This window comes from Vigna unguiculata, chromosome 9, assembly GCF_004118075.2.
Source record: "Vigna unguiculata cultivar IT97K-499-35 chromosome 9, ASM411807v1, whole genome shotgun sequence".
NCBI classification, from domain to species: Eukaryota; Viridiplantae; Streptophyta; class Magnoliopsida; order Fabales; family Fabaceae; genus Vigna; species Vigna unguiculata.
Window position 1 is genome coordinate 14,782,581 of NC_040287.1, and position 25,094 is coordinate 14,807,674.

Consider the following 25,094-nt stretch of genomic DNA (forward strand, 5'->3'; position numbering starts at 1 on the left):
AATTGGCCAACCTCTGTTTGAAGATCTGATATGCGCAATGTCTTCTACATTCTCCATCCAAAGGATGCTTTGCTTAATGTTAGAAGACACTGAATGAACGATCCACGACACAACCATATCATTGCATCGTTGCCATGCGTTGAACAAAGAATTTTCCTTCTCTGGTTTCTTGGCCGAACCATTGACAAACTGGGATTTGTTCTTTGCACTCAAGGTGGTGAGCATTGATTTGCTCCAAGAGTGGTAATTTGTGGAGTCAAGAATGGGAGAAACAAGAGCCACGACTGGGCTTTCGCCAGGATGAAGGTAGAGGTAGCTTCACTGGTTAAGGTCGTCGACGCTTCTTCTTTAGCCATGTTGAAATGAAACACGAAGATGAAAAACAAGAAATGGTGAAAGAAAAACAGTTACAAGTGCTAACAATCAGAGTAAAGAAAAACGCAGCATAGCTCTTCATTTGAAGAGCTCTGATACCATCTTAAACCCCATGCATCCTCATGAAGACAAAAGAAACTTAGACGTAGAAGCAAGTTTACGCTGACAGAGAATGAGAAGGTTTGCAGAATTCAAAGGAAAGAGGAGAGAGAAAAACTGAAACTGAATTTATTACTATGAAAAGCTTATGTACAGAGTAACACTGAAAGGAGTTACATAGTAAAAAAAAAAAAACTAACTATTGATTTTTTTATAAACAGAATATTATTTAATTATGAATTTCCTGTTACGGGGCAGTAGAATTTGAGACTGTGCACGGGTTCTGTTGTATTCCAAGACTTCGTAGTCTCCCAAAACCATATTTAGGCTTTTTGCTTTTCTCTTTGTTTTCATTTACACTCATCCAACATGTTTTCACTTTCTTTTTAATGTTCTCTTATGCTTGTTTTACATATACATTATTACACTTTTTTTTTTTTATTGTAATAGTAATTATCCAAAAAAAGTTTAACTGTATTATTTAGTGTCATAAAATAAAATATAGACATACTCGACAACTCCATAACTTGTAATAAATCTATTACATTTAATTTTATTTCTTTTAACTGCACGCACTCAAGTCAAATTAAAATACTTAAAATACTGTCTGATGTAATAATATATTGATGGATACATTGACATAGAATATGAGAGACAATACTTAAAACAACAACCAAGAATTAGAATTTGATTTTGTAAAGAAAGTACATCTTTAGGACAAGAGAAAGATCATGTTCGATCATGTTGGACAGAAAGCCAACATGGCTATGCCACAAAGTCCCCATTTTAAATATGTTCTTTTGCATTCTGATCTTCTCCCCCATTCTGATTCCCAACAATTTCTCACTTTACTGTAATTAGTCTCACTCTTATTTTCTAAAGGGACTTTTTGATATACAGACCAATGTATATATATTATTCTTTACCGATAAAATATTATTTGAGTTTAAGTAGTATTTTGTCTAATGTTAAGATTTAAGCCTATTAAAATTACGTATACATATCTATATTTTGTATTTATTTTTTGTCCTTCCAATAATTATAACACATGAAATAAATAATACAATTAACAGTTTGAATTACTGTGACAACAAATTAGTAAAGAAATAGGAAAAAGATGCAGAAATAAAAACAGGTAATTTACCTTTTTTATATGTTATATAATAAAATAAAGGTCTTAACTGTTTTCTTCGCCGTATATGGAAACAAAAAATCTTTCACACAAAACTGAGAAAAAGAAAGAAAGTAGTTAGTCTCTTCAATTTTATTTCTTAAACAGATAAAAAATAACATTTATGTTAGGAGGTTATGATTTGTTTTAAAGGTATATGACGTGTTAATTTTAATTACATTTTGCTAGATATTTAGATTAGTTTATGAATTTGGTAAAACTTTGGTCCACATGAATGGACCATTTTAATTATGAACATTTATGTTTTGTTCAAATAAGTTTTTATTTTGGATAAATTTGTTCAATTTAATTTTTCTTTTCACTTTATTACCTTCACCATCCACTTCTTCATCAACCTACCCTCAATTTCACGACCTTTCACCACCACCACCACCATCACCACCAGACTAAAACCACCGCCACCGCACACTAAATCCATAACTATCACCACCATAGCCACCTTGCAACCATTCCCTACAACCACCACCACCACCATCCTCACCTCCACACTAAAACTACATTCACCACCATCATACTAAAACCCCTACTACCATGAGTGTTGTTGGTGAATTTAGTGTAATGGTGATGAATGTGATTTTAGTGTAGTGATGTGGGTGATAGTGGTGGTGGTGATTTTAGTGAGGTGGTACTGACTGTAGGGAGTGGTTGTGTTGGTGGTTGCAGGGTAGTTGTGGGTTTAGTTTGGTGGTGATGGTATTGACAGTGGTGAATGATCATAAAATGGAGGGTGAGAGTGATGAAGGAGTCCATGGTGGGGGTCGTAATGAAGTGGAAGTTGAGAGTAATGAAGTTGAGGGCGTGACTAAATTAAACAAATTTAACTAAAATAGGAACTTATTTGACCAAAACACAAACCGTCATAATTAAAACAGTTTACCTAAGTCTTTAGATTCTACCGTTATCAATTTAAACGACATTAATGAAAACGTCGAAATTAAACATAATTTAACGAAATAAAAACCAAATTAAAAAAAATAAATAAATAAAAACCAAATTGAACAAAAAAAGAAAGAAAGGAAAAGGACTGATAAAAAATAATATTTAAACCTAAAAATTTTTGTACGGGAGTATTACTAGTACATCTTAAACAAACTTCTTTTATTAGCATTTTCTTAAACTCTTAAGTAAATTTTTGAAATAGTAAGATCTTGTAAATGTTTACACATCTAACTCTTTTTTTTATACACTATTTTATATATAGTACACCGGACTATAGAAGCAAGACGATGAAGCAGGGCAGCATACATATACATGGTCCTCTCGCAGGTATTCTTATGGTAACTCTCGTCTAATTTCCTCAACCCGCTTCCTCTTTGGCAGTGCCAATGAAGACATGGCTTTGGCCGAGGCCACCTTCCTCACTAGTACTTCCCACCTTCCGTCACCTTTCTTCTTCTCTTGCTCCATTTTTAATCTGATTTGACTGTCACATTATTCAGTCAAAACAACAATGTTAACCCAGACCTATCAATAAAATAATAATAATAATAATAATAATATACAAGCAAGATAAACAAAGATTAAACCGAAACAAGACATTGACAACATGAGATCACTATAGTATAGTTATATAAACTCTTTGGTGATCGAATGCTACAACTTACAAAACATGATGTGTAAGATGAGTGCGAGCTTATTAATTCGCATAGTAAATTGTCTGGTCTGTTTAATCCACCAATTTGTTCCACCAGACAAGTTGATAGATAAAGACCAACTTGTTTGTTGCATTATTGCTTCTTTTTAATTGATAATAACTGAAGTATGTTGTATCCACTATACGCGGTTATAATTATAATCCTTGAGGAGGGAACCTCTCACTGTCACCGAAGCACGCATGTTTGGCTTGTTCCCGACCCATGCTACCCAAGTTAAAGTTAGGTCTAAATGTAATAATAACTTTATACCAATTGGCCCTCTACATCCTATGACTAGCGTCAGTGTTTTGGTCGTCTGTGTAAAGATACAAGATAATAAATTGGAAAAAGATTGTTTAACCCAAAAAATAACCATTTAACAATTCACTGTAAAAATTAATTAGTCAAAAAAGTAAAAACTTTGTGTTTGTTAATTGTCCTAATAAATTATCCACTAGACGTATAACGATGTTATTCATCATTATTACGTTTATCCAAGAATATGAGGGACGAACTTAGGAGCAAGGGACGTAAGAAAGAAGCAAACCATAACATGTTCCCCTTTGTTATATATAAATATTATTTCTTTTATATCTTTCCATCACATCAATCATCTTATTTTACCCTTGTTATCTTTTTTCATTTTAATTTTAATTTATACATACATACATATTCTCTTTTGTAAGAAGACAGTTTAAATTTCCTTATAATCTAAAAGTCCAGTAACAAAGTAAGTATAGTTTTACATGTATACCTTTCCCTTTACCTACATCTTTCTGATACTTAGTAAAAAAGAAATATTTGTACTTTTTTCAGTTAATTTATCTTAAACTTTTTTATATTTTAAAAATAAAAAGTGTTACATTTTATTGATGTTGGAGGTGAGAAAAAAATAGAATATTTGTGTATGTGAAACAGCAAAGTAAAGCCGAAGCAGCTCTGCATGCTACCACCTAATATAGCTATAATATGACTCAGGCACAACTAAGAATTTTACTAAGTTACCAAAAGGACAATTATTTACAATAAAAATTTTGCCAAAAGGACAAGATTTACAAAGCATCCATACGTCAACACTTATCATCAATCTTATTTCCATATCTCTCTGTCAACAGGCCTCAAATAGCATTTAGAATCCATTCATCTTTATCCTAACCCAAAAGTACATAGAAATGTAGAGACTCATGTATCACAAACACAAACACCTACCCATTTAACATGTTGATACTTTGAATTTTTTTTTTTAATAAATTTTGACAGTTTCTTTTAAGCTACATCAATTTTTTCTCCTCTCTACCAAACATTTTTTACATTTTTTTTTATCAATGAGGTGCTGACATTAATATTGTTAAAAAAAGTTTGTTAAAAAATAATTTTCAATTTAACATTCACCGTTACTCCATCTCCTTTTTTTTTTCTCTTAACGAGAATAACATATATCATCGTGACACTTCTTTTTTTTTCTCTTCCAACGTGTCCAACAGTAGAGAATATCCATGCATCTTTGATCTTACCAAATTACTCCAATATCACAAACAGCTATTTCACATTTATTTTTTCGTTTTGTCTCTTTCTTCCTATCTATCGTACATATAAACTTTTTCAATTTACGAAATGTCATGTACCTTTATTCTTGCCAAAGAATATAATGACATAAAAACTCACGTCACAAAACCTATTTGCGCTCGTAGAGATGGAGAAAGAATATTCACAGTTAAATTATTGTTGCTGTCGTTATTATTATTTTATTAAATAATAAATTAATGGTTTATATGCAAATTATAGATTTTGAAAAACATAAAACCATAAAGAAAACAGGTAAAAGAGAGAAGATGTTGACCTGCACAGAGGAACCTTGCAGGCATCGTGTCGCAGGCAAATGGAGGAATGGAGTCTGAAGAGTTGCCACATGCGCTTACACCGTAAACACCGCCCCTTAACTCTCTCGCAGGTGGCAAAGTGTCGAATCAAATTTTGCAGACCCTGACACGTGCCAAACTTTGAACACGGTTCTCTCTCTCGCCTGACCTCCACATCATACGGCCAAACCTCCGTGCATCCCTCCGTACATATGTGCTCCAGACATACCATCGCTTCGCTCAATTCCGTGTACAGCATTCCATCCTCCCTCCTCTTCCTCGCCTTCCTCTTTCTCTGTTCACAAAAACACAACCGATTAACCACTACACTGATCCTTATTCCAGATCTCACATCACATCCATAAGTCATCGTTATAATTACCTTTTCATGTTCTTCCATGAAACAGAGAATCTCAAGCTCGAGGCAGGGGTCGTTGTTCTGCAAGAATCTCCATCCCTCGGTTTCCTTCACCGCTTTGAAACGGTTCGTGAGGTGCCTGGCACACTTGAGGTAGAGATCCGGCGCGTCGCAGAGCCGCGCCAGTTGCAACACGTCCACTACGTTCTCCGTACCGACGCGGTCGCCCAGTCCCTTGATGCACCGCTGTTTCAGCTGCTTCACCATGTACACGTGCGACAGTGCCAGAAGGTGCATTGCGTACTTATCCATATCCTCCTCCGTGCACCTGCACGCATCCTATCATTCCTCGTCAGCAATTAGTTATAACTAACTCACCACCTCTACTTTCGTATTACTATGATAACTAACTAAGAACCTGGCGGAGTAGAGGAACGCTACGAAAGCCGTGACGGCAGCGTCTGGAACGCCGTGGATTTTGACGATTCGGTTGGAGGACTTTATCACGTTTTGCAGAACCGGGGATGCGGAAGCCTGGGGTATTGATTAAATTAAATTAAATTACACTAAATTTGAAGAGAGTGAGAAGCGAAATTACGAATTGAAGAATGAAGAAAGAAGAAAGAGAGGTACCAGAATGGTAGCGTGCGCTGGAATGCGGTTGCCAGCGGGAGTTTGTAAATAGAGATCGGGTTGGGGCAAGAGGAGGATTGGGGCATCCATATGTTGAATATGAAGTATTAGGTTTTGTTGAGTTCAGACTCTCGTCACTGATTGAAGCAGGTTTTGGTTTGGGAGCTGATGATATATATTCAAATTTGGTATTTTGCAAGGAAGAAGAAGACGATGGATATATATAAGCAAACCGGTGAAGATGGACGAGAGAGACATTCACGATACAAGAGTAGTTTTTTTTTTTTTTTTTTTTTTTTTAAATTTAGAAGAAATAATGATTTTTAAAAAAAAAACACTTATGTTTTTAATAAAAAAATTAATATAAGAGGTGCTATATTAATGCATAAAACTAATATGTAATTGTAAGTTTTTAATTGAAAAGTTCATTATCATATATTTTCAATATTAAAAGATTATTTGTCTTTGCTTATACAATTATGTTGAATTGTTAAGAAATAATTTTTTAAAACAAGTACATTTTTTTATTATAAACATCAATTTCATACATCTTAATTCAATGGTATTTAAAATTACTAGATGATAATATGGGCTTGGTCCAGCGGTTCGGCGCGTAGACTTGTCGAAAATATGCGGGACGGACCAATATATATTGAACTCACAGGTCTGTCAAAGTCCGACCTGCATGACCTGTGGTCGTATGGGCTAGACCGCAACCCACATAAACAATGGCCCACGCAGGTTAGACCGTGGCCTGCATAACCTAACACTTATCACTCTAAGTAACTTATTTGAATGTTTTAATAGTCCAAATATTAAAATTATGATGTTCTAAATATTATGGACTATTTTGATTTATTATATTGGACTATTTTCATGCTTTAGGTTCGTTTTATTAGTCTGTTTTGATACTTCAAATATTAAAATTATGATATCCACAATTTTTTTTTAAGTCAAAATGTCCAAATATGCAGAAGAACTCGCAAGCCCGCAATGTGCGAACCTAATGCGGGTCAGCTCGACCCACATTATCATCCCTAAAAACTACGTTATAATTATAACTTTTAATTCACAGTTGTGGTATTTCTCAAATTTTTTTATTATATATATCTTTTTAATCTTAAAAAATTATTTCTTATTAATAAATGATGTTCAATTGTTGAGAAGTTTTTAAATGAGAATACTAACTAGTGAGGTATAATTAATGATTTTACCATTTTTACATTAAAAACTGAAAAAATAATTTTATTAATTAAAATAATATAAATTTATATAACACATTTTATAAAGATAAAAGTGTCTTTTAGAATTTTTAAACAATATCTTTGACACAAATTAAACACTTTGAGATTTTTAAGACCTTTACTAAAAATATAAGTAAAAATATCTCTCTGACACTTGAAAAGTCTTAGTATTGAAAGCTTGAAACGTTTGAAAGGTACAATCTTCAACTTTTGCAAACAAAAAATTAACTCTTGAAATTTTTAGTCTTTTTCAATATGATGAAAATATTGTACTTTCATGCGAAAAAATTCCCCTTTCTTCATAATATCTTTTGTCACTCCTTTAAATTAATTTTATTTTTTTACATTTACTTATATTTTAATTTTTAGCAGTGATTTTATTATTTAATTATTTTTTAATTTTTTATAGTTTAACATTAAATAAATTATTATTTAGAAATATATATTATTTAGGAGTATTTTTGTCCTTTAAATAAAATAAAATTATATTTATAATGATTAATTCAAGATTCATTTAATATTACATTTAATATTACATTCAAGATCCATATTTAGAGTGATCCTTTTAAATAGTGCCTTGAAATATTTTCTTTCCATCTCTGGAGTAGTGCAAAAATCTTAACCCGTGGCATATATTAAATATTAAATGTATCTCTTTAAATTACTCATTTATTAATGGAGTTGGTATGGTATCAACATGCGAACATCTACTACTCACTAATAATTACTAATAAATTTTATTTGAGTATTTTTTTTTTAATTTAAGTAATCTAAGTAAAATTATTAGTGGAAAATATTAATTATGGAGGAAGAATTTAAAATTTAACTTTGTATATTTCTATTTTTTATTTACATGATATTGGAGTTACTTTTGTAAACAATTAATTTTAAAAAATTATATTTTGACCAAATTCATTTTAATTTGCTTTTGAGAAAGACCAAATGTATTTGCGTTAATATTTTTTTTTTGTGTAATTTGATTTAAATTGTACTTAAAAATAATTTCTTTTGCCTAAATTTATATTTTAAAGATTTACTTTTAAATAAAATTATTTAAAATTTTAAAAAATATAGAAAAATATCTATGATATCAATGGTAACCCCGAGTCTTTTTATATCCTCATGTATTTTTTTTTCACAGATACCCCACTAATGGGAGGTAATGGGACAAATATCTTCAGATAAGACGCGTAGTGATTATGCATACTACTCGTACATGAACCTACTTGTTGTCATCTCTAGTCTTTTTAAGGCTTTAGTATATGCGTAAGAACATGAAAATTTCAAAACAATAACAAAATGGATGTTTCAATAACAATTGGTGAAGAGCAAACATTTTGGTAGACGTTGCACATACTAAGTGAGTAGACCTCTATTAGAAGAGTATAGACAAATGTGATTCATTAGGTGCCACAAGCAATGTGATTGCGGGAGGTGATAATTTACATTGATTAAGGATTTGACAATTTAAGCCTAAGACACTATGTTAAAGGGCAGGGGTATGTCATATAATTTTTTGTATTTAAATTATTAATTATTTAATTTTAAAAAAATTACTTCATATAAAACTTTTTTAAGAAATAGAGAGGTTAACCGTAATGCATGGGATGTGTTATCATATGAAAATTATCTTTGAGGTAGTTATCCTTATTTTATCTCCAAAAATTTTGTGAGAGTGTCTATAGTTTCTCAACTTTTGTGATTATAAATTAATAAAATAAGAGGAAATTGGGGAAAGGGTTGCAACTTTAAAGTAGAACATTGGTGGACAACTTGAAGTAAAATAACGAGATAACTCGTTAAGATCAGAGTGTCAAAGTAGATTTCAAGAGAGGAATGAATGGATAATGTAACGTTGTATCCGAAAATTACTATTTAAAATAAACAAAAATAAATTTTAATAAAACGACCTCATTTATTATTCAACAACTTACAAAAAACGCGAAAATATTTAAAACTTTTATTAAGGTACAATAAAATCGATAATCAGTTTATAAAAATGGAAATGATATCAAGGTATCTCATGAGAGTTTACAAATTTATTTTTTAAACATAATAAATTAAAAGACTCCCATGCTATCCCCGTTCCAAGTCTATGCGTCAGCCTGCTCACCTGCACCAATATCTGCTCCTATGTAACAAGTTACATGATCATCGCCAAACACACACAAATAGGGTGAGCTCATGTAATTAAAACCAAACAAGATTAAATATTCAATACAACATCTCAACGTTAAAACCCCGGGTTAGTATTCTTCTCCCTTTTTCCTTACTTCTCCACTTCCATTACTTGCATTAGACGTCTATCATTTCTATACCCTTTAGGTGAGATCAATGATCGATCTTTGTTGCACGAGTGTCTACTCGCCCCTCCGACTACGTGCCACCACCTGATAGTCCACACGTGGGAATAACTTTGCCACAGCATCTCACCGTGACACCAAGTGGAGCTCCCCAAAACAAACATCAGTTTGTAGTTGTTCCAAACTACCAAAACTCTAACAGAATGCACTGAAAAGGGCAATCACCCAAACCTCGCCGTATGAGCCACAACTCGCACACTCCACTGGACTTCCTAAACCATTAGGCTACAACCTAGAGTGGTCACGTGTTACCCCAATACAAGAAGCACTCATAACTGGGCCCCCAGCCAAAGCCTTGCATCATGAACATCACCTAAAGTTGTGTAGAAACCTATCCTCGCACATCCTCACTGAACCAAATCCGCCTGGCGCGCATCACACGTCGCTAGGCGGACACTAGGTCCAGACCGCCTGGCGGGCATCACACACCGCTAGGCGCCACGCGCCTGCAGAATCATCACTACACCGTCATCACCGGGCGGACTCCGACCTGCTGTCAGGCGCCTCGCGCCGCCACCGCCTGGCGCACCCGCCTCACGTCGCCAGGCGCCACTACACCATCAGGGTCTTTGCTGCACCATTCGCTTGGTGGAACCCTCCCCACCACCAGGCGCCCCGCGCACACAATGACCACTATCTCTGTTAAAACCCTACCGCCTGGCGGCTCACTCATGTTGTGAGGCGCCATACCAGTAGCGCAATGCTACTGGTTTCTTTGGCACTTTAACAGATCTCAAGGATCCCCATTCATACAGCACACCAAAATACATAACAATTATGGCACTCCAAGCACGATTCTATCACCAGATTATCATACACACCATTTAATCATGCAAATAATAATTACCAATGTTGTACACACTTCTTAAAAATAACACAAACAATGTAGCATATTAGCTTCACCACCCAATAAACATAATTTTCATTCATACCTACATGTTCCTAAAACTAGTTTGCACTTCACACATTGCACTTGGCATTTTTCTCATTTCTTAGCATACCATCTCTTTAACAATAATGCCACATGCTAATTCACACTTCTCGTTTTACCAAATTAGCATACTTTCTGGAATATAGCTTAGCACATACAACCAAACATTTATAACATCCATTACATTATATCACTTTTCCCACCTTCACTTTCTCTAACCTTCCCTAATCCCTAACATGCCACATTCATCTAAATCTTCCATTTTAGACATATATATATATATATATATATATATATATATATATATATATATATAACGAATTTCTAATTAAATAGCCCACAACACGAAATCCATGCCAATCAACCAAATAGGCTGTACTGCCCGGCCGCCTGGCGGTAGTTCTTGTGCCGCCAGGCGGTGCATACACAACTGGGTTCTGCCCATATTTTCCAGCACTGAACTCGACATTAACCGAGATGCAAGCTTTAACAATTCCATACATTACATGATTACGTAGCAATCACAATTTAAAACAACGAAGGAACTCCCAACCCTCTTTGGTTACTAGGGTTTCATCCACCCTTTCACATTCAAACCAAAACTAAGTTTAACAAAAATAAAGTTTGATTTGGGTTCACTAAGGTTTGAACCCACAACCATGCCCATTACCAAGCACATGTACAACCATCAAGCCAATTTATGTTTCATGTTAACTAATAAAATTCAAGTATTATATTATTTCACATCATGACTAACATATATTTAAAATAATAATAAATAAGTACACACAATTGGCATCCATAAGACTTGAACACAAGTCCTCTCAAACAATTAAGTACTCTCAACCACTTGAGCTAGTACTTTTTCACATCATTAAGGTTTACATTTAATGTCATAAAGGCTTCTACTACCCGCATTTATTAAATAATTATTTATTTAATTATTTAAATTTAGTGGGTCTTACAAATAACTCATTAAGATCAAGTAACGGGAGCTAACTAGGTTAAATGTTTGTGTTGAATTGTGTGTTTGTTTCATTATCATGTGATAAAATGTGTGATATCATTCGGGTTCTATCATTATTACATGTTCAACCGTGTCTACGTTGCTATCATTTATTGAAGGTACGTGTTGCTTTGTATGAAAATAAACTAAAGTTTAGATTTAACTTGATGAATGCATTGGGAGGGTTGAATGCTTAGAAAAAGAAAAGTATTCATGATTGATAAATGTGGTGAAGACATATGTTATTAGCTAGTTTTTGTCAATAGTTTATGTGTGGAAGTGTGTTCATGTTATTGTCATATCATGAAAACGACTATTAATAATTATGTTTATCATTTGCTATGTGTTGGACATGTTTCAAGTCATTATCATATGATGAAGTTACATGTTATTAAGAGCAAGTAAACTGAAGTTTGGATTTTTGGAGGTTCGACTATGATGTTTGAAGGAGATTCTGAAGTGAAGTTAGGCTAACACTCAAGGAAGGAAGCTTGAGCAAGCCACTAAGGGAAGTTCTATTCTAAGTTGGTTCACAAAAGGAGAGGTGTCTAGAGTCATATCAACAAAGTTTCTCTACTATATTCATGTCTGATTTTTACAAGGTCCTAAATTGTCTATTTATAGGAGAAAAGGAGAGCTAGGTGGCCTACAAAAAGGGAGGGAAAAAGGGTCTAGAAGGTTGTATTTAGCAAAAAAAAGAGAGCACGAGGAAGGTGTGACTTGCCAACTAAGCAAGTCACATGGAACTTGCTTTTAGGCACATAAGGAATAGTTTGGTGGACAAGCTTGCGCAAAGAAGGATTTAGATCCTTTGGTGGAGCGCTCCACTCATGGTCCAAAGGTAGGCCCAATCATTTAGCCCAAATCACTTCCAAGACCCAAAAGCCCTCCAAGGCCTAATACATTGCCCAAAGAAAACCCTATTCTATTAGGCCCAAAATACAAATCCCAACTTGCTTGAGAAGGATTTGTGCTCAAATTTGAAGGGTCTACCTCATCATTAATTCCACATGCAAAAGGAATTAAGTTAGTAACATTAAAGGTGGCATGAACTTTATATTCCTCGGGCAGCTCTAGCTTATAGGCATTATTGTTTACTCTCTTGAGCACTTTAAAGGGACTATCTCTTAGGGGCTAAGTTTGGACTTTCTTTTCTTAGGAAATCTATCTTTGCTTAGGTGAAGCCAAACCTAATCCCCTTATTCAAAAATAACTTCTATCCTTCCCCAATTGTTGTATCTGACATATCTCTTAGTTTGCTGTTGAATTTGACTTTTGACCCTCTCATGAATTTTCTTGATAAAATTAGATTTTGCTACTCCTTTTTTATGAACAAAGTCATAAGATGTGGGAAGTGGCATCAAATCAACTGAAGTGAGAGGATTAAAGCCATAAATAGCCTCAAAAGGAAATAACGTAGTAGTTCTATAAGCTACTCTATTATAAGAAAACTCAATATGGGGAAGGTACTTATCGCAAGATTTCTGGTTTCCTTTCAAAATTGCCCTTAGCATAGTAGAGAGAGACCTATTGACAACTTCTGTTTGCCGATCAATTTTAGAATGACAAGAAGTAGAAAAATTAAGCTTAGTTCCTAGCTTTGACTAAAGACTTTTCCAAAACTGGCTTAGAAACTTAGTTTCTCTATCAGAACTATAGTTCGGGGTATACCATGAAGTTTTACAGTATCTCTAAAGACTAACTTAGCAATGTTGCTAGCATCATCCACTTTGTGGCAGGGTATAAAATGTGCCATTTTGCTAAAGCGATCCAACACCACAGAAATGGAATCACAACCCCTTTGGGTTCTTGGGAGTCCTTAGACAAAATCCATACTCATATCCTCCCAAGGGACTGAAGCAACATGCAAGGGGGTATAAAGTCCATGAGACATTATCCTAGATTTGGATTGTAAACAAGTGATGCATCTTTGTCAATATCTTTGGACATGCTTCCTTATATAGGGCCAAGAGTGACCTATCAATCCTAAGGTTTTTTCTACCCCAAAGTGACCTATCAATCCCCCTTCACGTGTTTCTTGTACAAGGAGTTTTCTTTGCAAAACTTGGGGAATACATATTTTTCTTTCTTTAAATAAATACCCCTCATTCACATAGAAACCTCCTTCAGGTTTTTCCATACACTGTGCATAAGTAGAGGAAAACTTATAATCTTGAGCATATATTTATGGATTGTGATCAAATCCAAGAATTTGGGCTCCTAATTTTGAAAGCAAGGTGTATCTTTTAGACAGGGCGTTAGCCACCACATTTGCCCTTCTTATACTTTATCACATAAGGAAATTGTTCTAAGAATTCCATTGACTTAGCATGCCTTTATTCAACTTGCATTGGCCCTTCAAGTATTTAAGCAACTCATGGTCACTATGAATGACAAACTCTTTGGACATTGGATAGTGTTCCTAAGTTTGAAAGGCCTTAATTAAGGCATACAACTTTTTGTTATAGGTGGGGTAGTTGAGGAAGGCACTATTATGTTTTTCACTGAAGTAAGCAATTGGGTGTCCTCTTTGTAGCAACACAACACCTATTCCTACACTTGATGCATCACACTTTAGCTCAAAAGTTTTTGAAAAGTCTAGTAAGGCAATAATGGTTGCATTGGTGAGTCTTTCTTTTGGTTGTTTAAAAGTAGACTCTTATTTTTCATCTCAATCAAAAGATACATATTTCTTGACGAGCTCATTGAGGGGTGAAGCCAAAGTATAAAAGTTAGGAACAAACCTTCTATAAAAGCTTGCCAACCCATGGAAGCTCTTAACTTCTCCAACATTTTAAGGAGTAGGTCATTCTTGGATGGCCTTTATTTTTGTAGGGTCAACATGAACCCTATTTTTATTCACTACAAATCCTAAAAAGATAACACTATCTACATTTCTCTTTATTATCAAACAATTTATTCTCTCTAAGAATGGCAAGGTCAAACCTCAGATGATCTATGTGCCCATGCAAGCTCTTATTATATATCAGGATATCATCAAAGTAAACAACCACAATTTTTCTTATGAAATCTCTAACAACATGATTCATTAGCCTCATGAATATGTAGGTGCATTAGTAAGCCTAAAAGTCATCACCAACCACTCATATAATCCAAATTTGGCCTTAAAAGTGGTTTTCTACTCATCACCCTCTTTTATTCTTATTTGGTGATAACCACTCATTAGATCAATTTTCGAAAACATGAGAGACCCATGCAACTCATCAAGCATATCATCAAGTCTAGGAATTGGATATGCCTATATTTTATGGTGATGTTATTTATAGCTCTACAATCACAGCACATCCTCCACTTGCCATCCTTTTTAGGCACTAACAAAATAGGCACAACACAAGGGCTAAGACTCTTTTGAACCCAACCCTTCTCCAACAACTCTTGCACTTGAGACTCTATAGGGTGGTCCATTTGGAAGACTTTTCCCAAGAACTAAATGTATTAGATTCTCAATCCCCTGAAGGAGGAAGGCCAATAGGCCCTTCCTTGGGGAATATATCCTCAAACTCTTTCAAAAGTTTTTCAATGTTAGGAGGTAGATTCTTAAGCTCAAGAGATGTGGCTGTGCATGTGAGTGTTACTTTACATAGTAGGAGGTATGAAGATTGTTCAACATTGACAACTTGATTCAAAGATATCATCATTAAAATGTTCTCATATTGAATGATCTTAGGAGAAGGAACACCAATATCTCCCACCTCAAATTCATCTTTATTTAGCTTTTGAACATTTTGAGGACCTTTTTTTTGTCTTCATTTCTCTCTTCTTCTCTTTTGTTCTTCATTTGAAGCTTGTCCTCAACAACTTGAGATGGTTAAAGAGGTTGAAGAACAAACTTTTTATCCTTGTGAGTGAAGGTAATATGGTTGGTGAGAGACCATTGTGCATGGTTTTCATATCAAAGTGCCAAGGTCTCACCAATAAGACATGACATTCTTCCATAGGTACTACAGCACAAAGTACACTATCTTCATACTTTCCTATGAAAAGATTTACCTTCACTTGATGATTGACTGCCCAATCTTCCTCTTCATTAAGCTAAAGAAGTTTGTAAAGTTTTGTTAGAGGTAAGAGATTCAAAGATAACTTGTCAAGCAACCTAGTGCTGCAAAAATTACACACAATCCATTATCCACAATTAGAGAACAAGTGTTTTACCAAATTTTACACCTTGTGTGAAAAATGTTCTCTCTTTGTGTTAGTGCTTGTGGACTAGGTTGATTGTTGAGGATCCTTCTAACCATTACAAGGTCCCCATCACAAGGATGAACATCTTCTACATTAGACTCATTAGATTCCTCACTTCCACTCTCACTTTCATCTTGGCTACTAATTCTATCAACACCCCTAAGAATCATGGTCATTTTGGTGAGGCATTGAGATGCTATATGACCTCTACCAAGACATTTGAAACAATTTATTTCACTTGTGCAAGTGCGTGATGATCCATTCCCCTTTTTCACTTAGCAACCAATTATAATTTTTTATTCATAATAGTGACTATTTTAGTAACCAATAATTTTTTATTTTGTAAGTTGGTGTCTAAATTGGTCACTATAGTGACTAGCAACTTTTGATCACTAAAATTGGTTGTTAATGAGATATTTTCTTGTGGTGTTTATATAGAACTTGATTGAGCTTTGGATCTAGCTTTTTTGTTGATGAAATCTCCTTTCTGTTAATATAATATTCTGCAAATATCTTTTAAATAATCATAAATATAATTTATCTTTGTGGTGGTTATAAATATCTAAAAGGATTTGAAGACATCTAGCCAGTTTTAAAAATATTTGGGAACGATTGTTTGTTGATATTTACTGATATAATTAAATAAGTAAATTATTTAAAAACATGTAATAAATAATCAACAACTAATTTTTGCATTAATGTCCAATTCAACCTTTATAATTACACTATTTGTAGAGAAATTCAAAGATATCAATATTTGTATTTTAACTCCTCTTGTTTTGTCCATTTGACCAAACTTTGACTAGTTTTGAGTTTTTACCAAACTTTGACCAACTTTGATCCATTGACTGTGCAATGAGGGGTTAACACATGGCATCCTATGGTTGGTGCAAATATGTGTGCAAGGATCATGACCACGTGTCAAGATGTGATTGCATAAATTTTGTGAATGTAGGATAGTGCCACATGGCATTCTCTGATTGGGTTGATTTATATGAGTCTTAGAATGGGTGTAAAAATAACATGATAGGGGGTGTAATAGTGATAACTGATTGTGTGGCCTATTGTTGAAAATGGGGAGTATATAAGTAAATTAGAGGGTGTAAGACATACTTTTCTAGAGTTTACAGAGTTTGGCTTTATTTTTAAATGTGTTTTGTCACTTAACTAATTTATTTTTACACCCTCAATGAACTTAACTCAACTTTAGTTGCATAAACAAATATTTGAATATCGCAAAATAATTTATGCAAGTAAATAACCCTTTTTAAGATTTTTTTTTTCTCATAAGCTCAAAAAACCTAATTATCACAAACCCTAATTAATCAATTTTTTAAACACAAAAAGTCAATTAATAATTTAAAATTAAGGACTAAATGAGAACATAAATATGCACTCATCACACACCCTACACTTATCCTTTTGCACTCATAGGAAAAATTGAGTAATTTCAAAACTTTATTCTGTTCTTTTTATTCCATATCTAGACTAGGTCAAAGAAATGAACATCACTAGAAACAAATCAATTTTCTAGAAATCAAGTTATCATGTACATGCAAATGGAAAAACAAAAAAAATATTTTTCTCACATGAGCTAATCTTTTGATGTTACAAGAAAATCAAATATGAAATATCACTCAAGTTTCAAATGTATATTTTCTCACCAAAATTCGCTCAAGTGTTTTGGCTTGTATTTTCACTCAAAATACTCATGTAAATAAACACTCCTGATATTTAACAAGAATCTAATATTCACAAACTTTGAAAAAACATGCAATCAAACACTACAAGAAAAACTCTTATTACCGACGGTCTGAATCTGTCGGTAATGGCCATAATCCGTCGGTAATGATGTTTTACCGATGGACTTTCGATGACAAAAAATTCATCGTCGATACTACTTTACCGACGAATTATAAACGTCCACTGGTAATTACCAATGGACAAGTTCGTCGTTCATGCCGTCGATTATTACCGACGGATCTGGCAGTCGGTAATCCGTCGGTAAGTGTAAAATTTTTGTTTCGATTTATTTGCTTTTTTAACATTCTACAATACCTGCATATAGAAAATTCCAACACAGATAAATCCAGCAGTCCAACATTCCAACATTCCATTATATCAAATATTGTATCATTATCAAACTCCATCATAATATATATCAGATGACACACTATATTTTTTATAAAACATACAAAATAATATGTACCACATGTATGTTTGTCAAATATTACATAAGCACGATCAATACCAAGTAAGAATAATAGTACACAAGTTAATTTAGTACATGTTGAAGAAAGTTTTTCCTAAGAACATGAAGAGCAAATAAGTTCTTCTTCTTAAGTTCTTCTACCTAAGTTTTTCTTTCTAAGTTCTTCCTAAGTTCTTCTTCCTAAGTTCTTCTTCTTAAGTTCTTCTTCCTAAGTTCTTCTTCCTAAGTTCTTCTTCTTAATTTCTTCTTCTTAAGTTCTTCTTCTTAAGTTCTTCTTCTTCTTAAGTTCTTCTTCTTAAGTTCTTCTTCCTAAGTTCTTCTTCTTAAGTTCTTCTTCCTAAGTTCTTCTTCTTAAGTTTTTCTTCTTAAGTTTTTCTTCTTAAGTTCTTCTTCCTAAGTTCTTCTTCTTCTTAAGTTCTTCTTCTTCTTCTTCTTCTTCTTCTTTTTCTTTTTCTTTTTCTTCTTCTTTTTCTTCTTCTTCTTCTTCTTCTTTTTCTTCTTCTTCTTCTTCTTCCTCTTCTTTGTCTTCTTCTTCCTCTTCCTCTTCTTCTTCTTCCTCTTCTTCTTCTTCCTTTTCCTCTTCTTCTTCTTCCTCTTCTTCTTCTTCTTCTTCTTCTTCTTCTTCTTCTTCTTCTTCTTCTTCTTCTTCTTCTTCTTCTTCTTCTTCTTCTTCTTATTCTTCTTCTTCTTCTTCTTCTTCTTCTTCTTCTTCCTTTTCTTCCCTTTCTTCTTCTTCTTCTTCTTCCTCTTCTTCTTTTTAATGGTACATTACATACCTGATATTGGAACCATTCAGGAAAGTCTTAATGAATACGAGTAGAAGCACTAGTCTCAAGTATTTGCAAGCACATAAGGAATGAGTTAGTGAAAATAAATTCCAAGGGTAAATTTTTAGAGGCTTATATAAAATTGACCACAAAGTTGTTGACAAAGGAGGATATAACTTACTCAATATATGGTTTGACTTTAGTGCAATTGATTAACACATGAATATGAGCAGATTTGAACTCGACATCAGTTAACCAATGAATCGATTCTCTCCCTACATGTTGACCATGTTGTTGAAAAATAGACAACGTTGACACATTTCTTTGACATTCAACTTCATTCCTCCAATTGCTTGGTGACAACATGAAGTTGTTGAAGTAATGAGAACAAAAATATGTTGTCTCACGGTGTAAATAAGATGCATAAATAGGACCTTCAACTCTTGCTTTATTTTTTATTGATCATTTTGAATCACCCATGAATCTATACAAATAAAAAAATACATCATGATGAAAAAAATTGATGACAAAATTAATTATAAATATGAATAGGGAGGTCCTTTAGTACCTTTTAAATGGATACATCCATCTGTATTGCACTGGTCCACCTAACAATGCTTCATGGGAGAGATGAATAAGGAGATGTTCCATGGAATCAAACAATTCAGGAAGGATTATTCTCTCTAATTTGCAGAGAATAATTGGAATATTTTCCTCCATTCTTCTTAGAGATTCCTCTTTTAATGTTGCAGAGCATAAATCTTTGAAAAAATGGCTAATAGGAAGTAATGACTCCATGAATATAAGGCAATCATGACTTTTCATTCCATGGATTATTCCCTTTTCTACATTAGCACATCTAGCCAAGTTGGAACCATAACCATCTGGCATCTTAAGTTCCTTTATCCACCAACAAACTGATTTAGCTTCATCTGGAGTTAAGGTGTAATTCGCTTTAGGCTTTAATATTTTCCTATTATCTTGAACCTTCAACTTCAAGTCTTTTCGCTTGCAATACAATCCTAAATCCCTTCTTGTTTTCTCATTGTCCTTTGTCTTTCCTGTCACATTCATAATAGTATTGAATATGTTCTCAAAGAAATTTTTTCTATGTGCATTACATTAAGATTATGCCTTAACAAATTATCTTTCCAATATGGAAGATCCCAAAAAATGCTTCTTTTTGTCCAATTATGCCACTTCCATATCCATCTATCCGTGTTACACCATTTTCAGTGACTTTTGGAAAATGCTTCACTCTTCTCCAAACTTGTAATGGTGTCAACCTAGGAGGTGGCCCATCTGTTTCAACTTGCCCTTTTCGAAAGGCTTTAATATTTCTCCTAAAGTGATGGCCCTTAGGTAAGAACCTACGATGTTGTGTCAAACCAACAACTTTTGCGACCATAATTTAACGTGAATGACTTATTGTGCTCCATGCAATGCAAACAGGCTAATCTACCATGTGTGCCCCAACCAGATAACATCCCATAAGTATGGAAATTATTAACAGTCCACATCATAAAATTTTGTTTCCTTGAAACATCATAGGTCAAGATACCAACCCACAACTTCTTAAAATCATCAATTAAGGGCTCCAAGTAAACATCAATAGAGGCCTTTGGATTGGATGGCCCTGGTATTAGATAACTCAAAAACATATAAGGTTTTGACATGCACATTTCAGGAGAAAGATTGTATGGAGTAACAATCACGGACCAACAAGAATATGGAGAAGTGAAGCCTGAATGTAAGGGTTAAATCCATTTGAACATAGACCAAGTTGCACATTGCGTGGATCAGACGCAAAGGTAGGATGTTTACGATCAAAGTGCTTCTAGGCTCCACCATCAGATACGTGGCGTAGCATTCCTTGGCTTTGGTTTTCATTATGCCAAGTCATATGTGGCGTGGTTTGCATAGAAGCAAACATTCTTTGTAATCTTGGAATTATAGGCAAATAGAACATTGACTTAACTGTAATTGTTTTTTGCGCCTTAATCCTTGATGAAGTGGGTGATATCTTGGTTTGTGACAAAATTTACATTCAAGCAATGCCGCATATTTTTTCCATTATCATTGTCATAACAGAGCATACAACCACTCATATAACAATCAATTTTTTTAGCCTCCAATCCCAACTTTGATACTAACCTCTTAGCGTCATAATAACTCTTTGGCAAGCTCATATTTGGTGGTGTGAGATCTAACAAAAGTTTGGTGAAAGCCTCTAAGCATTGGTCGGGAATATTCCAATTAGACTTATAAGATAGAAGTCTAACACATACTGACAATTTAGAGTCTCTCGCCCCTTCAAATAAAGATTGATTTGCCTCTGCTAACAAATTATAAAACCTTTGTGTGGATTCATTAGGACACTCTTCTAAGTTAGTGTCTATGGGTTATTGGGTTGATTGAAATTGACACAAAGCGTTATTGACCACCTCTCACACAATTGCTCCATTTCAACAATATGTACACCATCTCTAGAAACATAATTATCACCTTCATGTAAATCAACAACTATCATATCTTCACCGTGTAATGTCCAAATCCAATAAATTGGTATGAACCATTTTTTATAAAGATGAACTTTGACAACCTCATTTGTCAAAATCCTTGTACAATCATACTTAATGAAAGGACATCTAATCCCACCTTCAAGTTCAAAATATCTAGATTGTCTTGCTACTTGGATAGAATTTTCAACATCTAAGACAAAAGACTCCTTCAACCCCCTTCTACCATTATAACAACGATCATACATCCAAGCACGATTGAAAGGAGGTTCACCCATATTCTATAAAACAATAAAGGCCTTAAATTAGATTGTTAAAGGGAGAATTGGAATTAAGTGGAGCAATGTGGGGAAATATCTCACTTATTGTGTAAGATATCCAAATAGTAACCAAACATCATTGTCCTAATTGGAATGCAAGTCCCATGACTATGCAGACCAAAAGTATTGATTGAAATTACCTAGTTATAGGAATTCCGATAGTAATTACCTAATGATAGTAAAATGGATCCAAAACCAAATTCAAAGCATAAACAGACAAAAAAAAACAATTGAAGAGCAAAATAAGCCACTCACCTTTACTTTGAAGCTCCAGCGGAGAACAATCACCACCAATCAACAACCCTACTCACAAACACCTACATTAGCACAAATCATAACCAATAAAACCAAACAATTAGTTTCAACAATTAAAACCAAACAATTATTTCCAACAATTACAACCAAAGAATTAGCTCCAGCAATTAAAACCAAAAAAATTCAGCAAGGGTTCACATTTCACCCACTATAAAAGTCACTTTTGATGGAGAGTTGACCCAAAGGTTGAATTTTCACGTTAAAGCTCCAAATCAATGTTTGAGCGTTTTAGAATTTTGGTTTAGTGATTTGAAACATGTTTAAGCCTTCAATTATCTCATTCCAAGCATTTTACAAGTTTTGAGTGTGATATGCTCATTGAAGGTTTTCTAGACTACCTAGAACTAGGAATTTTATTCTCCATTAGTTCTTTAGGAAAATTCATTGTTTCAGTAACTCATTAGCATCATATTAACCATGTCTAGATGGTAGAATCATGAATTTGCACACTGCTAATCGTTTTGACCCATGATCATACAAGCATGTGCATAATTGGCTTAGTTTTCTTACTTGAAAGTGGGGTTTGGATAGTGATTTCATGAAACTAAGATTGTTGGAGGGTCCTCACTGTTTATTTTACCTATTACATCATATTGAAATATTTTCAAAGCATTAACAACACTTGAAACTCATTTTTTGCCTTCATATGCTTTTTAGGCACTCTTTACAAGCCATTCTGCACTCACTTTACTTGAACTAGTCATTTTTTAATTCTCTTTATATTTTGTTCACTTGTTTGTTTCTAAAGTCCACTTGCATCATATTATGCATGGACAAAGGATGAAAATAACATTGTCATACTATATTTTAAATCCCACACACTCAATTTGAAGAAAAATTCTCATTTTAAGACTTTAAAAGTTAAGATGAGAGTGTGATATGTGTTTGTTGTTTTGCATTGTTGCATTAGTATTATTGAATCATTTTAGAGTACATTTTGATTTCCATTTACTAACAACTAACCTTTAATATGCTTTTTAGTAGTTTGAGACTAACTAGTTAGCCTAGTTTAGCCTAGTTTTCTTGTATATAAGGAACTAACACTAATACATGAAAGTCTATTCTAACTAAATCTAAAATGTAGAATCATATTATAGAAGGGATCAAAACACAACTACAGTGAATATTCATTTCACACATAAAAAATTCACGTGTTACTCTAATAAAGACAACACCCCAACTCAAAAGCATGCAACTTTTGCACATGCTCAAAACTGCAATAGCAGAATAATGCTCAGAATATGACCATAGTGATTTTTACACAACACATTAGTAGAACTTGCTCTGTGAAAGAAGTGAATCAAGATTAATTCATTCAATTATGCATAAGTGCTGAAACAAATGCATAGTATGCTCCAACAATGGCCCTTGGACATATGTGATGAACAAATTCAGTAAAACAATGTTTACAAAGTTCATACAAATAATAATGATAAACTCCAGTAAAAGCTTTTCCTAACTAACCCTCTCTCTGATGCTATACCTCACCAACACCACCTACAACATTATCTGCTCCTATGTAACGCATTACACGATCATCGCCAAACATAAGCAGATAGGGTGAGCTCATAAATAGTTAACATATAAGTTAATAAAAATCAAGATACACCCATCTATTTTATTCTAGTTAATTCTTAGCCAAGACCTTAATTTCCCTAGGTTTTTCAACCTTCAATTTAGACAAATAATTGACCATGGACTCAAGATATATGATGCTCCCATGAACCTACTCGATCATGATGCTTCCTCTACGAACCTCTCCGCTCGTAGCCCTACCTCTACGAACCTCCCCGCTCGTAGTCCAATTCTACGGACCTCCCCGCCCGTAGTCCAACACACGTGATCCACCAGCTACGAACCTCCCCGCTCGCAACATCTCTCAAGTGTGAGCACAGAACCTACGAACACCCCCCCCCCCCGCTCGTATCCCCACACGAGATTATCAGGATATGAACCTCTTCGCTCTTATCATATCACGTGTTCACCACCATCCATGAACTTATCCGCTCATGGCACAACATCTCCTGATCCAAGTCTCACATCATAACATGATAACAAAAACAAGAAAAGCATACTACGCTACACAAGGTACATACTCAAGTTAGTCTTAGGGATTCCAATGCTTCCACGAACCTGCCCGCTGTGGTCCAACTCTACGAACCTCCCCGCTCGTACTCCAACTCTACGGACCTCCCCACTCGTAGTCCAACACACGTGATCCACCAGCTAGGGGTGGCAAATGGGCCAGCCTGGCCCGTTTTGGCCCAGCCCGTATGTGGCCCGTCAAAAGAACGGGTCGGGCTGGGCTGGCCCGTCAAACAAAAACAAGCCAATTGTCACAACCCGTCCCGTATAGGACGGGCTAACGGGCCGGGCCGGGTTGGCCCGTCTAGTTTTTTTTTAATTTGTTTTATTTTTTAAATTTGTTTATATATACATATAAATTATTATTAAAGTCATATTTAATCAAATAAAATATTATTTTAACTTTTAATTGATTAGTTAATGTTTTTAATTAGATAAGTTAAAATAATTATTAAATTTACATATTAAATTATTCAATTATAACTAATAATTCAAACTTAATTTGTAGGTGTTAATGATTTAAATTACAATACTATTATATATTTATACATTTAAAATATATAATCTAAAAAGTTAATCTTTTTAATTATTTTTATGTTATTTTATTTTTTTAAAATGGGCCAACGGGTCAGGACGGGCTGACCCGTATTTTGGCCCGTCAAGTTAACGGGCTGGACAGGACGGGCCAGAACGGGTTGACGGGTTGAAATCTTCAACCCAGCCCGTTCCTTTTAGCACGGGCTGACGGGCTGGCCCGTTGGGTCTAGCCCATTTTGCCACCCCTACCACCAGCTACGAACCTCCCTGCTCACAACATCTCTCAAGTGTGAGGACAGAACCTACGAACACCCCCCCCACACGAGATTATCAGGATATGAACCTCTTCGCTCTTATCATATCACGTGTTCACCACCATCCATGAACTTATCCGCTCATGACACAACATCTCCTGATCCAAGTCTCACATCATAACATGATA

At 34.3% G+C, this 25,094-nt stretch overlaps 1 protein-coding gene across 2 annotated transcripts; it reads right to left on the reverse strand.

Moving 5' to 3' along the window:
* Positions 1-2,742: 2,742 nt before the first annotated feature.
* LOC114162743 (BTB/POZ and TAZ domain-containing protein 1-like) lies at positions 2,743-6,408 on the reverse strand. Of its 2 annotated transcripts, none has more exons than XM_028046708.1 (5): positions 6,151-6,408; positions 5,936-6,051; positions 5,542-5,856; positions 5,141-5,454; positions 2,743-3,089 (listed from the first exon to the last, which is right to left on the reverse strand). In XM_028046708.1, the coding sequence occupies exons 3-5, from the start codon at positions 5,827-5,829 to the stop codon at positions 2,939-2,941; spliced, it is 753 nt and encodes a 250-aa protein (XP_027902509.1). In that variant the 5' UTR covers positions 5,830-5,856; positions 5,936-6,051; positions 6,151-6,408; the 3' UTR covers positions 2,743-2,938. The 2 variants fall into 2 exon arrangements, with proteins under 2 accessions (XP_027902509.1, XP_027902508.1); XM_028046707.1 differs by having other exon boundaries at positions 5,542-5,845; positions 6,151-6,333.
* Positions 6,409-25,094: the final 18,686 nt, after the last annotated feature.